This window comes from Panthera onca, chromosome D1, assembly GCF_046562875.1.
Source record: "Panthera onca isolate mPanOnc1 chromosome D1, mPanOnc1 haplotype 2, whole genome shotgun sequence".
NCBI classification, from domain to species: Eukaryota; Metazoa; Chordata; class Mammalia; order Carnivora; family Felidae; genus Panthera; species Panthera onca.
In genome coordinates this window covers 37,478,779-37,496,764 of record NC_138348.1, presented here as the reverse complement: position 1 = coordinate 37,496,764, position 17,986 = coordinate 37,478,779, and the positions used below count along the sequence as shown (strand labels likewise).

Sequence of the window (17,986 nt, the reverse complement as noted above, 5' to 3'; positions counted from 1 at the left end):
ACAGAGAATCAGGGATCACAAGATCACCAAGAGTTTGGGACTAAAACTCAGGTGTCCAGGAATGCATGACCTCAGTCTATCTTTACACTGAAATTTAACATCTCTGCCTGATACCTTGTGCTTCACCACAAAGTTCACTTTCAGCAGCAAGCTGAGCCATCTGCTCTCTCAGTGAGTGCCTACAATCTATCATGCCCCAAATCCAGGACAGAAATCCAAGAATTAGAAGGAGAAGTCTTTAGCAAGCCCAAGGGATCCTTAGATTTTGGTGGTAGGAAAAACATACTGTATTTGTGTGTGTGTGTGTGTGTGTGTGTGTGTGTGTGTGTGTGTGTGTACAGACTCCCGAATCCATATGAATGATTCTGTTCTTTTCTTTGCCAAAGACAAAACCCAAACTTGGTAACGACTTAAACAAATGACTTGTGATTGTCTATAGGAAAAAGCAGTATTTAGAACTTTTTCTCCCTACCTAGCCCTTTGGCAGTGTGGGCTCCTGCAAGATTATAGAGGTTTGAGCATGACTGGGGGTGGGGGGAGAGGTGGGGTACTTTAGACCTTTTGTCTGCAAAAAAGAAGGGATTTTTCCTTGGGATTTTGACTGATACAACTTAATTCATACCAAAAGAGAGACTGGTTTATACTGAAAAAATCTACAAATTCAAATGCATGGATTTTAAAACTGTTACCTAATGTTGAATTTGCAATTATAAAAATGAAATCTGGTATACTTTAGGTAAATATTCTGACTGGCCTGATTCTGAAAAATTCTCATGTGTGAGGGATTTTCAGAAAAAGGGGAGTGAAGATATTTTAAACTCAACATCTTCATGTTTTAAGCCCAGAAAGGAACAATTTACAGGTGTTATTCTTTTTCTTTCACAGAAATAAAACACTGAACATGTACTTTATTTACTGGAATAAGCATTGGAAATGAATTCTTAAGCATCATTACCAAGCACAAATACAAACGTTATCTGTCTACCTATCATCCATCACCATTTTTTCTTCTCTACTTACCTGTCCATTGCTACCTCTATTGCAAGCAGGGGTTCATGAACCCTTCCAGTGAGAAACATTTGCAAATTCCTTTTGTGTAAGAAAATAATTCAGACTGTGAACATAAAGCTGCTGCAAGAAACCACCATCCTACTGCGGTGGAAATGGTTTATCATCATCCAGTCCTTTAGGGCCAGAGGTGACTCTATTTCACTCATTTAGCAGCCTATCAAGCATCTCACCACCTTCTTATTGTGGGTTCTCTAGGTTATGTGTCTGGGACAACACGGAAGAGACCTTCCTTTTTCTGACAAAAGAAAATACCCTTTGCACAAGACAAATAGATGGATTGAGAGGGGGAGGGGTCCCTAAGGGCTTGCACGTGGTTTGCTGGCTTGAGCTTCTCTTTCCTTCTATTCTCTCCTCTCACCCTTTCTAGCTCTGGCTTCCCCTGCGGCTGCCACATGCAACCTACTGCAGTGCAGAGGCAGCCTCTAGAGGGGAGGGACGTGATTTTGAGGGAGGAGAGAGTCAGGTGGGCAGCTGGTAGAATGATTCTCCCGCTGCCATATGCCACTGTTGGGGCTGTCTCATTTCTCTGTCATGAGTGATGAAGTCATTTTTACAACTTAATGATGTACCAAGGGACCCAGAGGGCTGGCTTGTGCTTGTGTATTCCTTTTTAAATATGGGACCGGGGCATCAGATGTGACAAAGGGAGGCGCCTGAGCCCTGATTTGATTATATTAAATAGATTAAACAGCCTGAATCAGTCTATTCTTACAGACCCTCTAGGAAAGGATTAGTGCCACACCTGGGGTGAGGAACACTGGTTCCCTGTTAAGGGACAAGCCACTGCCCAAATGGAAATGGATTGATTGATTCCGGGAAAATGGATAGCATCTGTAGGAGCGACAGGTCACCAGTGTTCCTGTCATCTCTTCCAGGAAAATCCTTGTGGGGTGGGCTTGGTAGGTGAGGGTGTTTGTGGCTGGGGGGCAGAGAGAATAATATGACTGAGGATTTCACAGCTAACTCACTCTGGACCACACTGAATGTTAATCATCAGACAGTGGGTGATGCACGTTTTCAGCAAATGCATTTGCTTTTCCAAACATTTCTGTATTGGGGTACTATATGCTTTTCAATTTGGGGAATCTGTTTAGTAATGCAGAGCCTCCTACCACACATACATACACACATGTATGTGCTCACAGGTACACACACATGTATGCACACACACCAGTGTTCTTAAAATTATTCTGTGTAAGAGAATATGATCATTTCACACTGGAAGACAAAGAAATGTGTGTGTGTGTGTGTGTGTGTGTGTGCGTGTGTGTTGTAACAAGTAGAGGAAAAACAAGTAGAAATTAGGTTTTAACTTGAAAATAGGCAAATTAAATTCATTTTAGTGTGTCATTTGCTGCAGGAGAAATCGTGAGGAAAACAACAATTTTAAGTAGCTTTCAAGTAGTTTATCATTTTTAAAAGCAATCTTTTTTTTAATGTTTATTTATTTTTGAAAGAGAGAGACAGAGAGAGAGGCAGAGCACGAGTGGGGGAGGAGCAGAGAGAGAGGGAGACGCAGAATGCCAAACAGGCTCCAGGCTCTGAGCTGTCAGCACAGAGCCCAATGCGGGGCTCCAACTCACAAACCATGAGATTATGACCTGAGCCGAAGCTGGACGCTCAACCGACTGAGCTACCCAGACGCCCCTAAAAACAATCTTAATAAGCAAATGGCCCTTATTTTATTTCACAGAGGTTATAAAGATGTTCTGTGAGAAATGGAGAGCACCCATCAGTTTCTAATCCTGTTCTTAAGGCATTGAAATGTTCAGATTTTTCATTTCTTTGCCTTTTTTTTCTTGGCCCAGTTACTGACACCCATCTCTGACTTATATTCACACTTGAGTGGGTTTTTCAGGTAGGACTTTAACTGTCCATTATAAGGAGAAGGACTTTAGGCAAAATGAAATATGCTAGTTGAGATTCAGCCTACTGTTTGGAATTGAAAGTTCAGCAATACTTATCTACTTAATAACTCTATGGCTTGATTATTGGTTAAGTGAAATAAATGGTTTAGTTTGTTGCAGAAAATTTTTTTGTAATTTGCCAGAATTTTCAATGATGATTTAGTTTTTAGGTGTAGTACTGACATGAATATATTGCCTGAGATTACATATATTGATATAGATACTACGTGATATTCTATAGAACCTAGATTTATAATTCAGAAAGTAAAATAATATATTAAACATGGAAAATGTTTATTTGGGGAAATTTATTTCTATAAATTGTTTTTTTGATGTGAAGTATAATATTTATTTGCCTATACATTATTCACCTTTACTTGGAATAAGTGGTGCATCAGACCTTAAGTGAATTTCTTGACTGACATGGATTATAAAGCAAACAACAAAACAAAACAAACCTGACAATATAAATCAGAAGTCAGCTTACTTTTACAAATGTGTAATTGGTTACCTATATTGAATAGAGTCTTACATTTCTATTCTATAATCGCCATTCGTTAAAACATTCTCAAATAAACTACGTTACTATTTGATGTCATTAAATTTAGCACTTAACCTATTGAGAAACATTGAAAATGTCCCTGAAAAAACCCACAATGAAATTTCAAAAGACAAAAAAAAATAGGCCTACTGGAAAGCAGCATAGGCCTACTGAGGTCAAGCAGTAACACGATTGCTTAATTTATATGATGGAGTAGAGGACAGCCTTCTCCTTCCCTGTAAAGAGAGTCTAGAAATCTAGCTTTTAGAATAATGTGGGGAAAAATAAAACCAGCCCAACTGAAAGGAAATATGGAAGAGACACTCTAACCATGTACAATGGACAGGCCTGAGTGAATATCAGAAAAGCTTTTCCATCAATGTGAAGTAGATCATTCAGGGATAAAGTTTCAACCTCTCCCTAAATAGTACATTTGTATTGGGGTAGGAAGAGAGAGGATATGAGTTATTAATTGTTTTTGTAATTGCCTTAGTTCCCCATTTCAGGAGGCAGATGAAATTGAAATTGAATAGAATACTAAATACATGTGTCACTAAACTTTTTATATACATGATCTTTCTTCCTCATAGAGACTCTGGAAGGCAGACATTCTTAACACTTGTTTTACTGGTGAGAGAACTGAACACAGTATAGCTATTATTTCCTCAAATATTACTAGCTGGTAAGAGGAAGAGCTGGGGTATCAACCCCAGTATGTCTAATTTCAAAGGATGTGCTTCTTTTCTAAACACATTTCTCCTGTTAAATACCTTTGCCTTGTGTTCCTTAAAACATTTTTTTAACAGTGTCTTAAAAAATTTCACTGTATTACTTAGTGCTGGGCTAGGTCCATAGGAAAGAACATGGCTGTGGAATAATTTACAGCTTTTTTTTTTTTTTTTTTTTTTTGCATGAGTTTGGTTTTTACACAAGTCTTCTAATCAGAGGGTAAATCTGGAAAGCCTATTATGGTGGAAACTGCTTTCAGGGCAGCAGTACTATGAGATGCAATTATGTGTCAAAGTTGAAACCAGTGCTAGAGATCATGAAACTCACATGAGTATTACGTGTACAGATTTCCTTCTGTTGAGATACCAAAAATATATTCAATGCTTATGTTTGTTCTTGGAACATCAAGCCAAACAAACCAATGATTATCAAGCACCATACAATATACACAACTATATTAAATATTGAAAAATGGTAGGATTCTTCAAGAGGACAATATGTCATCTCTGAAACATCACCATCTAATTTAGTTATGAAAGCAGAGCTTTAGAAAGAGTGGTTTGAAAGGCTGATGAGGATGCTGTAATAAACAAAGTATAATGGCAGTTGGTTTCAGGAGATTCTACAGTGTCGTTTAGAAGACTTAAGGATGAGGCCAGGCTGGGCCACATACTTGAACTCAGCAACTATCTCAAGTGAGGATTTATCCACAGGAATACTCTAAATTCTAGTCCATAGCTGCCATCCTACAGTTATTCTGTGAGAGTAACTCAGCTTCCTAGGATTATTAAGATACCAAGAACAGCAGTTCATTCCTACTAAAAGCTCAAGAACATACAAATGGTCAATTGATTCAAAAGGATATTGGGATAACAAAGGTTCAAAGAAGAATCTGTTATCACACACATCTCAGGAAGGGAAGTTATCATTGCCTTCTCTTTACAGTCTTTCTACAAAAGTAACTGAATGGTTATTTCTTAAGAGCATGTCATCTACAAAGCATTCTGCTAGCATCATAGGGGTTGAAGAAGTGAGATAAGGACCCTGACTGTGTTCTCCAAGAGACACAAATAATGCAGGGGGTAAGGGAACATGTGATCTCTTGAGTTAAGTCTTATAAAAGCAATCTACAGTGCTTGAGAAATATCTGAGAGGCGATTAGCTGAAAAAAGGTGTGTGTGTGTGTGTGTGTGTGTGTGTGTGTGTGTGTGTGTGTGTGTTGGGTGGTTACTAGGGATAGGGTGGAGGGATACTAAGACAGGTATAATTCATTTAGACAATGCTGTACATTAAAAAAATGTTTTGTTTCCTGACAGATATTTTAGATGCTCTACTGAGGCACAGACTGAGCAGCTGATGCAGTTCAATCAATTCTGTATGTCTTCAGAAGGGGAGAGGGAATTTTCAGTATATGTCTTCATACACTTTAAGCTGCTAGAATTTCAAGATGACACGGAACAACTCTGGGTCCGTTGTTATAGAAATAATACTATTTAACTAGGGCAAAAACATTCTGGAAAAAAAAGGCAAAGAATAACAATTCTCTGGAAACTCTATTGAATGTTGGGAAATTCCTGTGTAATGATAGATGATATTTATAAACCATACACACGCTATGAACCAGGCACTGTCCTCTTTCATAATTGACTTATCTAATCTCCGTGATAGTCCTTTGAAGTGTGAAAACTTATTATTTCCATTTTACAAATGGAAAAAGTAAGGCTTAGAGAATTTAAGTAATAACTTGTCCAAAGTTATAACTAGAAAGAAATTAGAGTTGGAATTTGAAATCACACACCGTAACTGCAGCTTTTATTCTCAGTATTATGTTGTGCTGTTTTTATGTCCCCAAGAAAAATATGGCAGCTGCTCAGTCAATTTGGTCAGTGAGGGCAGTCAAAATTAGGCCAGAGAACCTCACTTTTGGTCTTGATCCCACCATCAAATTACAATTTATATTTTGTAAGTGATACCATTTCTATCAGCAGGTGTTTCCATTCCATTCTTGCCACTCCCTTCTATCGTCAACGGCAACCCCCCCTTTTCTACTTATGTCTACCTCTGTCCATTTTAGGCCTGTCCCCCCACCTCTGCCCCAGATGTGTCCTTTTTGTGATGTCTTCGGGGAATAGCTAGCATAGTCCTGCTAAACCAAAGATTCTCAAGACAGGAAAAGTAACATCAGCATCACCTGGGAACTAGTTAGAAATGCAAATTCTCAGGACCCGCATATACCTACTGAACCAGAAGCTGTGGCACCCAGCAATCTGTGTTTTAACAAGCCATCTAAGGTGATGATCATGAATGATGAAATCTGAAAATCACTATTTTATACTCTGGAACTTGTATTCCATACTTACGTCTATTTCTTCCATTTCTCTGTTAAAACCTAGACTTTGCTCATAGGAAGACAAAACCCTCTCTAAATAAGCTTCTCAATTTAATGACTTTGGAAAATAGGACAGGAGTAGAATCCTTTTTTCCTCCTCACTGCTGCTATCATCCGTTATTCAGCAAGTTTTTGTCCTTCAAAGTTGTTGTTATTTTATCTGGTGCTGCCAGAACAGTGTAAGTATTAGTTATGCTGCTGTTAGAGTACGTAGAACTTAGCAGTTAAGTATCTAGGATCTACAACCAGACTGAGTAAATATAAACCATAATTCTCCGCTTATATCTATGTGACTGTAGCAAGTTATTTAAACTCACTTGCACGTAGTTATTCTATTGTGAAATAAGGATAACGGTGGCAGCTTTCTGATATTATTGTTAGCTTAAAATGAGAATCTGGAACACTGACTGACATACACTAACAATTCAATAACCATTGGCTATTTATTATTATTTCTACTTGACTGACTCACATTTATGGATTTATTATTATGTGCCAGGCACCAGCCTAAGCCTTTTAAGTGCATTATTTTTAGTCTGACAGCAGTCCTATGACATGTAATTTATTAATAGTTCTTTGTACATTTCTTAACACCCCTTAAATGCTTATGATATGCCAGACATTCTTCTGGGTGCTTTAGTTGTAATAATACATAGGTTCTGTTAATGTCCCCATTTTGTAGACCAGGTATGAAGCATAGTTAGTTAAGTAAACAGCTCAAGATCACTAAGTAATAAATGACAGAAATAAACTTCAAACCCAGCCTTAGAATCTGTGCTCTTGACCATTACACAGCTCTGCCCTTTTTTATAGACAAGGAATCAGACACCCAGAGAAGTTACATAACTTTCCAGTTACATAGTTATTAAATGACAAAGCTGGAGTCATAAAAATTCCTGTACCATGTTTATGTCACTATTTCTCCTATCACCATTAGTGACTTTGGCACCTTGCTCCTCTGCAATCCATCATCTTGCCTAAATTTACATGGATCCTGATCACGTTATGTCTCCCTGGCCTTAACAATCCCTTGCCCCTTAATTCTGATCAGCTTTTGTGTTTACTGCACTTTAAGGGCTTGATCATCAATTATCTTCTCTAATCACTCTAAGCTACATTATGTCCAAGATGTCATGGACTTACAGACTCTGCTCTTCCCCTCCTTGTTCAATCTGCATTTCCTCACACCCTCTGTACTAATTCCTTGCTCATAATCTCACCCTTGATGTTCTTACTTCTCTTACTCAGCCTATAGGGTACCACCATGTCCAGCCATTTTAAATAGTTTCTAGTTTCTGATATATAATGAAATCTCTTCCATGTTTTTGAACCTTTGCTGATCCATTTCCTCTTTTTGGAATTTCTCCCTCCTCCTCCACCTTCTTCCTCTTCTTCTTCCTCTCCTTCTCCTTTTCCTTGTCCTTTCTCCCTTCTTCCTTTTTCCTTCTTCCTTCTTCCTTCAACAATTCATCTTCCAAGGCCCAACCTGAGAGTATCCCTACAAAGGGCTTGCTTCTTGGTCACCCCAGCTGGCATGGTATTTTCCCTCTTTTGCTTTTCATTTGTACACCTGTTATGAACTTTGGCTTAAGCTGTCTCTTGCTACTTGTCTCGTTCTTTCTCTTACTACACCAAGGGCCATTCTTATATTTTCTCCTGAGTGCGTAGTAGCACCATATTGGTGAAAGAGCATTGCTTTTCATGTCAGAGAGCCCTAGATTCCAATCTCCACTCTACTGCTTGCTTTTATCTTACACAATTCTTGTCTCCATTTTCCTATTTGTAAAATGAGAAGAAAGTGTGACTCAGAGAGGTAAGGATTACATGAATTAATGTAGGTGGAGAGTATAGTAATTGTTCTGTAAGGTTTAGCTTCCTTTTCCTCCTCAGCACAGTACCCTACTCTAAATACAGTCTCACAAAGAATTGGAGTGTGAATGCATAAATGAATGTTGAGTGAAGTGGCTGCTTTAATTTTGGCTGTGTGTAGCACAGGAAGAGACGGTGTGAAAGCTTCTCATACTGGGCAAGAATTTTGATAGATTTGTAAGTACTTGGATATTGATTTGGATAACAACTATATAAAATTTTAAAAAGAAGATGAGGTTCTGAAAAGTCTGATGGATTTCATTTTTAAATAGAAAAAAAGTCAATGTGTTTTCATGATCCAATAGCAACTATAATGAAAAAGGGATAGTTAAAAGAATCTGGGAACTTGCAAGTGGGAAGCATTTAAACATGCCACATGATTATATTATTACAAACACTCTTCAGGGTGAGAGTGAGAAGTAAACTTTGAAAATGATCTATTGGTGTTTTATTTCAGGAATAGTAGAGTGAGTTCAAGTAGGTTTGTGAAGATTACTACTTAAATTTACAGTTAGAATCCTGAAACACATTACTGACTACATGTATGCATAATCAGATGAAAACCCTAGTGGTAAAACCTACTGGCTTTGGAATCAGACAGACTAGATTTGAACCAGGGTTCTTCTACTTGGAACTGATTAGTGACTTGTGCCAATGATCTCACTTATCTGAGGCTTAGTTTCATCATCTCTAAAATGGGTATATTAATAATATCCATGTCATTGGGTTGTTAAGTGGCTATGGATTTTATGGCATGTGAAGTGTTAGCCTGGGGTTTAGCAAGGTGAAGAAGCATTTATTAGATTTAGGTCTAACTATAATGGATGCTTAATGAACAGTTCATAATTGATTCATTTCTACTAGTGGGTGATTTTGTCCCCCAAGGGACATTTTGCAATTTTTGTAGACATTTTTGGTTGCTACAACTTGAGGACAAATGCTACTGCACCTAGTGCATAAAGGCCATGGGTGCTGCTAAACATGACACAATGCACAGACAGTGTCCCACAACAAAGAAGCATCCGTCCTGAAATATCAATAGTGTGGAGGTTGAGAAATCCTGAGCTATAGAATGGGTAAAAGTCATCTCTCCTGACATTTCTAGAGACAGCCATATTTTAAAACACTTCATGGGGCTCCTGAGTGGCTTGGTTGGTTGAGCGTCCAACTTCAGCTCAGGTCATGATCCCATGGTTTGTGGGCTCGAGCCCTGTGTCAGGCTCTGTGCTGACTGCTTGCTCAGAGCCTGGAGGCTGCTTCAGATTCCGTGTCTCCTTCTCTCTCTGTCCCTCCCCAGCTTGCGTTTCTGTCTCACTCTGTCTTTCAAAAATAAATAAATGTGAAAAAAAACACTTCAAATGGGGAGAAAGTGATGGTTGAAAGTTATATTCATAAAAAGTAAACTTCATGCATCATACTTTCAAAAAATTATTGGAAAAGAAGACACACATATTAGATAAGCCTGGATATATACCTTATGGTGGTTTTTGTTTGTTTGTTTGTTTGTTTTTTGGCAAACCTTAGCATGCAAAATTATCACCTGGATTTCTTATTAAAACACAGATTTTCAGGCTTCACTCCCAGCATAGTCTGATTTGGCAACTCTGGTGTGAAAAATCTGCATTTTTAATAAGCATTTTAATAATATGCATTTTTAAATCTGCAGCTGGTTCATGGACAACAGTTTGAAAGGATTCTTTTGAAGGGCTGAATGGGGTAGATGCATAACTCATACAAACACCTTCAAAAGTGCCGTCGCATTATGTAGCTCTGGTTCTCATTATCCTTAAAGCCTGCAGCAGGGTCAGTCTCTTTAGTGTGGAGGATAATAAGCAAAGTGAGATACAGCTACAGGATACAGCAGAGTGAGTTTGGCAGGACCTAGACAGCCTACCCACATGACCAAAACTTCAGTGTCTTTTGCCCTTCCTGCCTTCATCCTGTTACACAGGTAAAACATTAATACTTCCAGAACAGTAGAAACATGTGCATCACACTGGCCTTTGGAAACAGACACCATTTACCACTAGGTCCAGGAAACATGCCCTATACCTTTTCTCTTGCTTCCTATCAGTCTTAAAGGAAGCCTCCAAAATGTCCTGGGGTTTGCACACAGCCACGTTTGGATTGCATTTTTAAGAGAGGTTGAAATTCTTTCAGCTGGAAGGTAATAATCAATGACAATACATTTTAAATCAATTTTTGTACCAATTTTGGACTCTTATTTTATAAAGGCAGGTCATTGGAATTTTGCATTTCTTTTCTGAAAAAATAAATCCATGTTTGGCAGAAGTTTAATGTCACTGGATGGGTGGCATTTTAATGAGAGTAATCATTTTTAGAAATAGAAAGTTCCTCTTTTGTGACAGACATTTAGGAAATAAGTCATTCTTTGACTCAAACCTAAAGATACCTATTCAGCAAACAGCAAAGAGGAAGAATGGAACAGGATATTTACCTCCTGAGAAGCCACTGAGGACAGGCAGATATTAGGTTACATGAAGTAAACAAAAGTATTTGACCTGATCTATGATTCATAGAAAAACAGCTGATCCACTTTAGCCTTTCATAAAGTCATTTCTCAAATTTCAGTAGCTGATTAATAATGACCAAGATCCCTTTCAGAAACTCCAGGCTTTAACTCTTACACTTAAATGTGCCCCATGGAAGAATCGGAGCTTCTATGAGGCAACAATCTTCAATGAATTCAAGGCTCAGTGGTCGACTTGAGAAAACTTGCACAGGATGCACAAATTAGCTCATTAGAGATAGTGTGTTCCCATACTTCTCTGCAAGAGAATATTTCTAAAGCTACCCAGTTAAGGGAATATCTTTCTTACTTAGTATGAACATTGTGGAAGATATTTTGAAAACAAAGTGGAATTTTTCCTTATAGATAGATGAAGGTGTGAGTACCATAGCTAAAGCAATTCTTTTCTGACGTATTGTGTGTATGCACACAGCTAGAGGTGTGCCTCAGACACTATCCCCACTCACACAAAAAAGAAAGAAAAAAATATGTATTAAGTAATAGTTACTTTCACTATAAATACATGTGCTGCTGGATCCGATCATGAGATTTCTTGGGGTATTTAAAATATAATTCTGTTCATAACATTTTTATGTATATGCAGCTTTTAAGAAAGTTGAAAATAGTTGTATAATGTGAGACATAAGCCCATTTAGGCATTTATGATTTTTTTGACAACTTTTCAGTGAATATCTACTATGTGTCAGGCACTGTGCTGTATTGGGGATATAACAGTATACCTGAAAAAAAAATCCTCTTGCCCGTAAGCAGCTGACATCGTAGACTGAGATATAAACCAAAAACATGTACAATGATTTGTCAAATATTTGCAATTTGTGCTTAGATCTATGAAGAAAATAAATACAAGTAAATATAACTGGATTTCTTGAGTCTTTCTTTTATTTCTTGTGCTTTAATAATATAACATTTCAAGATGGTCAAGGTCTTTATTTGTAGTGGCTAGTCAATCAAGTCCAGAACACATTTTATTCTTATTACCTTAAAATTGCTTTTAATTAACTTGACCTGAGATATTTAGATCTGCTAACTCCTTTTCTTTTTCAGGGTTTTTGGAGCTGCCATACTTCTTACCTCTACTCTGAATATGCTAATCCCATCGGCAGCCAGAGTGCATTATGGGTGTGTCATCTTTGTTAGGATATTGCAGGGACTTGTTGAGGTATGGAACCGCAGGATGACATCATCTTAAGGTTGGCATGTTAATCAGAACCAGCAGGCTATCTTTGTCTTGATCTACAAATAAACATTTTATAAGGTTGTGTCTACACAGTATGCTTAAAAATTGGAAAATTGGGCAATCAGATATTTTGTGTTTAAATAATGCTAAAGTACAACTGTGACTGCTCGTCTCCTCTTCTTGAGAATTGAGTGGTATTAAAGAAATGTTTAATGACTATTTAACTTAAAAAAATAAAAAGGACAAACACTTTTGTTAATGTGCTATGATAAGAATTTTTGAGTCCATCCTTTCCTGGTGATAACCTGAATTAATACCTTTTGGGAGTTTTATACCAAGTTCCCGTTGGACTCGAATCATGATTTGAGTTTTCACTAAAACGTTTCATTGACTATATTCTTTGGGAATTCAGAATTCTCCTGACGTATAGTGAGATTAGGTAAATCAGATAAGTATTAAGGCCCTTCTCTCCAAAAAAGAAAGATAAACTTGATAGGATCAAAATAACACAAAATGGATAATTATTTTAAAGATCTTAAGTTCTAGATACTACTTTTAGGAAGTGTGAGCTTCAAGGATCTAAGCTTTACCTTCTTCTGTATGGATTCCTTATATTTGGGAATCACTGTATTTAATGCCTCAAGAAAAGGCCTCCCACATTCCTCGAGCTGTTCAGAGTTGCAGATGAATGGAGTAATACCTGAGGGTTGGGGAGAATTTGGACAGGTCACTAAAAAGCCATGTCTTACTTGATCTGGGCTGAAAGTTTTTAAGGTGAAATTTCAGGGAATTAGCAAAGAGCTGTGAGTAGCAGCTTTCTCTAATACCTTGGGCCCATTTGAAGGAGATAGCCTCAGAGAAGGGAATGAGCTTATTTTTCAGTTACCCTGCATCCTAAATGGTGATATATATATCTTCCCCCATCACAGGGCGTCACCTACCCAGCATGTCATGGGATATGGAGCAAATGGGCTCCTCCTCTAGAGAGGAGTAGATTGGCAACCACCTCCTTTTGTGGTGAGTACCACATGCAGATGGAATTATGGTAGGTAAAAGTTTAGGAACAACTTGGATAAGAACCGAAAGTCAATAAAGCACATCTCTAAAACCATTTGGGGTGTGTGTGTGTGTGTGTGTGTGTGCATGAGGAAAGGTTTTTGACCACCAGTTCAATTTCTTTAATTCTTATCGGTTTCCTTAAATCCTCTATCTCTTCTGCATTTTGTATTTTTCTAGGAGTTGATGATCCATTTCATCTAAGTTTTCAAATATATTCATAAATAATTTTATCATAGTCTTTTTACTTTATTTTTTTATTATAGTCTTATTATTTTTATACCTTTTTTGTGTCTTAGGGAAGTAGGTCAGATACACTTGTGTAGTCCTGTATCACTGGCTGTGTATGTAGACATATATATGTATTTGTAGGTACAGGGGTACAAGTGTGCATGTACCTAAGTGTGCAAGTATGTGTTAGTGGGAGCCAACCAATAAACGTGAGATGAAGTCAGAATTTGTATTTATTTCACTTACCTTCCTCCCATTCTCCCTTCTACTTTAGGTTCATATGCTGGAGCTGTGATTGCAATGCCTTTAGCTGGCATTCTTGTACAGTATACTGGTTGGTCCTCAGTATTCTATGTCTATGGTATGTTGCATTTCTCTACAATAAAGTTATAAGAAATGTATGTAAACTAAAACAAAGTGATAGATCACTGAATAGACTCCTGCATTTACTCACGTTTCCCCCATTAATAATCCTTTGTTCATATTTTGGGAAGATCAAGGAAAATGTCTTATCTTTATGATTCTCCCTACCTTGGTATTTATTGTTTTTAAAAACAATTACATTGCTGGTGGCAACGTTGTGATGTATGACATATATTGTCCTTGAATATGAAAAAAAGTTAGCTCTTGATTCATAGCCAATTAAGAGGAAAGAGCTAGGCAGCACCCACTTTTCTTTCTTTGCTACTGCTTTCTTAGTTATTCTCCTGACCCTGCTTTTTCAAGGCTGAATAGGGGTAGAAAGCTGGAAAACAATAGTGGGGTTAATGCAGCAGTGCAGTTTTGTGATGAAATATTAACTGTCAGCTGCAGCAACAGACATTTTCGTCTTCATTATTCCAGAATTAAATGCGATGAAACCTTCAAATGGAAATAAAAAAGGACCCGAAACTCTAAGTCTGAAGTCCCTTTCTGTTCACTTTCTAACCAGAACCAGAAAGCTTACCCCTTCAAAGTACCCCTAATGTCTCTCTCTAGATTCTTTTTTTTTTTTTGTAACAATCAGAAAAAGAGAAATATAAGAGAGCTGGATTCCAACTGATGTCACTGATTAATACCATCTTTGGATGTGGGCCGAGAATGTGAAATATTAATGAAGTCATGAGGTAGAACCGGACAGTATCTGGCTGCTTCCAAATTTGGCATGATCCATTTCCATTTCAGAATGTTCTCATCAGAGCAAATTCTTATATTTGCAGAATATTATTAAATACGCTTTATAGCAGGAGCTCTTATTCTGGTTCAAAAGCCATGGATGTGTTTTAGATTCATGAATGCCCAAAATTAAAAGCCATACATGCATTTGTATATTTTTTCCTGGGGAGATATTTTTATCAGATTTTAATCCATATCTTTCATTAGATTTTCAAGAGTCCATAATTCTAAGAAATTTAAAGCACATGTGTATAGTTTAAAGCAAATGTAGTACAAGTTAGGATGGCCAGCCATTAAATCCTCTGATTTGTGCCTTCATTTAACCCATTACTTAATTGAAAATATGAGGTGACGGTAAAGGAAGAATATTAATTTCCACAAAGCACTCATGAAAATCAATCCCCTTATGTAAGTTGTATCTCATTTAATATTTATCATTGAATGGTACAAAATTTAGATATTAGATACACTGAAAATATCACATTATAGCACTTGCCTACTGTGTGTAACAAAAATTAGGTCTTCGAGCCAGCCACACATTCACTATTAATAATTTAAAAATTAATAAGATATGAACTGAATAGTGGCTTACATTAAAACAGATGATGCATATATAGCAATTAGCTAAATGTCTGGCACTGCAGATGCATTCAGTTAGTGGTAATGATAATTACTACTGAATTACACGAGCTTTCATTTATTGAGTGCTTTTTTTGTGCCATCCACTGTGCTAGTTACTAGTTGCATTATCTCCTTTAACCCTTCTTTGCCACAGTCTTATAAAAAAAAAAAAAGAGTCATCTCATTTTATAGTGGAGGTTTACGGAGATTTCATCATTGATTAGAACATATATCTAATGAGTGACACAGCCAGGATTTGAATCTGGGAGACCCATATGCCACAACGACTACACTCTACCAAATGTTCACATACTATCTAACCCCCAGTTGTGTTCACTGTCATGTTTGGTAATGAAAAAAAAAAGCACGGCATATCAAAATCTGTGGTATTAAGAAACAATTCTTAGAGATTGAACAAGCAGGAAAAAAGTATTAGAGAGATCAGGAGTATTTAGACTGTTACCCAAGGGATAAAGAACGGTAAGAGGCAAAAATAAATGACCATCCTCTGGGAAACCAGAATAAACCACTTGAAATTTTTTCTTTTATTAATTCCTTAGGTTTACATTGCACAATAAGGGCATGATTTAATAGTGAAAGTGCTAAAGAAAGGGATGGAGAAGAACTTGCAAACAGTTTATTGTATTTAACTTTCATCTGCCCAAAGAGTGATCCATAGGCAGCAGTGTGGTACTGAAAATGACATGGTATAGAGTCATATAAAGTGTTAAATGTTACTACATTAATTAGAGAATTTTTTTAAATGAACGATAGCCACTTAGGCTAAAATAATCTAGATTTTATTTAATAGTCTGTTTACTAGACCTGGAGGTGCTAGTAGGAGAGTGAAAGGAGTATTTTTGTGTGTGTGGAAATACACTCACATATTCATATGGAAGGCAAATAAGAAAAGAACTCAACCTCTTTGAAGACAGGAATTTTGTCTTGTCCACCAAATACCTCTCACTTAGCAGAGTGCCTGGAATAGTAAGTGCTCAGTAAATGTTTGTTGGATGTATGAACATCTTCCAACCATGCCATTCAATAATTGTTCATTGTGAGTTTCCTGTGTATCACCATTATTTAATAAAGAGATAAAACTACAGGACCAGCCTTCAGGAAGGTTGAAGTCTAGTGGCATAACACAAGCATAGATGGCTGAAGTCAGTTGGAGAAGCATAAACTCCAAATCACATTCTATAGAATGTGTCTGTCATGAGATTCCTATCATTTTATTCCAGCAAATGATGGTTAACTAAGGACATTTATGATAGATTTTTGCCTTTTTTCTTTTGAACTTTTGCTTGCAGGAAGCTTTGGAATGATCTGGTACATGTTTTGGCTTTTGGTGTCTTATGAGAGTCCTGCAAAGCATCCTACCATTACAGATGAAGAACGTAGGTACATTGAAGAAAGCATTGGAGAGAGTGCAAATCTTTTAGGTGCAATGGAAGTAAGAATTTTATTATGGTGTATATTCCTGTTCTTATTCCTCATCTCACCTCCCTTTGACCAACCAAACTACTTTCTGAGTCCCAATTCAACGAAACCAATTTGGTGTCAATCATGATTGTTTTCTTTCCTCCATCCATATTTTCTGAGTTAGGAATGGTCACTACTTCCTTTACCTATAACTTCTTTTTTTCTTTATCTTTTCTCAATCATCAAATTTTCCCTTGGCTGTAGCTAGGACTATAAACCTAAATAAGCTTTTATAAACAGTTCAATATGATCCATAATTTAAACAAATTCAACAAATATTTGTTAATTTCAGATCACAGGAAATGCCAGATCAGCTAACACAATCATGAAAAGGACTATTATTAGTGTATTGAATTGTCTAAATGTAGGTTTTACACATATCTATTTATGCTACATGTGGTTTAAGAAATCTTAAATTATTGGAATGTCAATAATAGCTGACATGAAAATATTCTTAGCATAATACAATCTTGTTATTGATAAAATCTTACAATTTTCAGGATTATTGTTATGAAGATAAAGTATTCATATAACATGAACCCCTTTCCTTATTCTGATTTGCTTTCTTGAATGGAATCTATGGAGACAGAAATGCATTCTGTGTCAATAATGCAAATATTTTAGTCCCTGTGACATCAATATATCATAAATATTAATTGGTAAATAGCCATCTGGTACTATTAAAAACTGGGGAACAAAACTCACGTATTTAGATAGGTGCAATAATTCAGCACCTGAACAGAAACTCAATTTCCTTATGCTGAGAGATAGAAGGCACCATGCATGGCTGAAGAACCAGGGTCTCTTAACATTATGCTTCTCTTTCTTTTAAAGGCTCCTCTCCTCATTTGAATTGTATTTTATTCCAGCAGATTCTCTACTTCATTTGTTAGAGAAGGCCTGTCTTTGACACCTCATCCTAGGTTCAAAGGTCTATCAGCCACTAGTGTTGAGGCCTTTAATGAATAGGAAAAATCCCATATTGGATATCATACAGAAGTGAAACTTCAGTACTTAAAAACAGTATTTTTATGGTAGTCCCATGAATGGGACAAACTGGCATTAGAACTTTCCCCTTCCTGTTTCCTTCTGTAAATGGCCTGATGGTTTCTAATGGTGGCTACTTAGGAAACAAGTGGTGATGTGGGGATGGCATGGGTGTTGGCAGTGCACTCTGGTGCCCACCAGCAGTGGTCGCTGTGCACAG

The 17,986-nt window shown here is 37.1% G+C and overlaps 1 protein-coding gene across 1 annotated transcript in view; it reads left to right on the top strand.

Moving 5' to 3' along the window:
• SLC17A6 (solute carrier family 17 member 6) overlaps positions 1-17,986 on the top strand; it is a 41,017-nt gene that overhangs the window by 10,077 nt on the left and 12,954 nt on the right. Inside the window, exons 4-7 of the mRNA XM_060606217.3 lie at positions 12,102-12,216; positions 13,164-13,251; positions 13,796-13,882; positions 16,608-16,750. Coding sequence (XP_060462200.1) covers positions 12,102-12,216; positions 13,164-13,251; positions 13,796-13,882; positions 16,608-16,750 — 433 coding nt within the window. The remainder of the gene's footprint in view (positions 1-12,101; positions 12,217-13,163; positions 13,252-13,795; positions 13,883-16,607; positions 16,751-17,986) is intronic.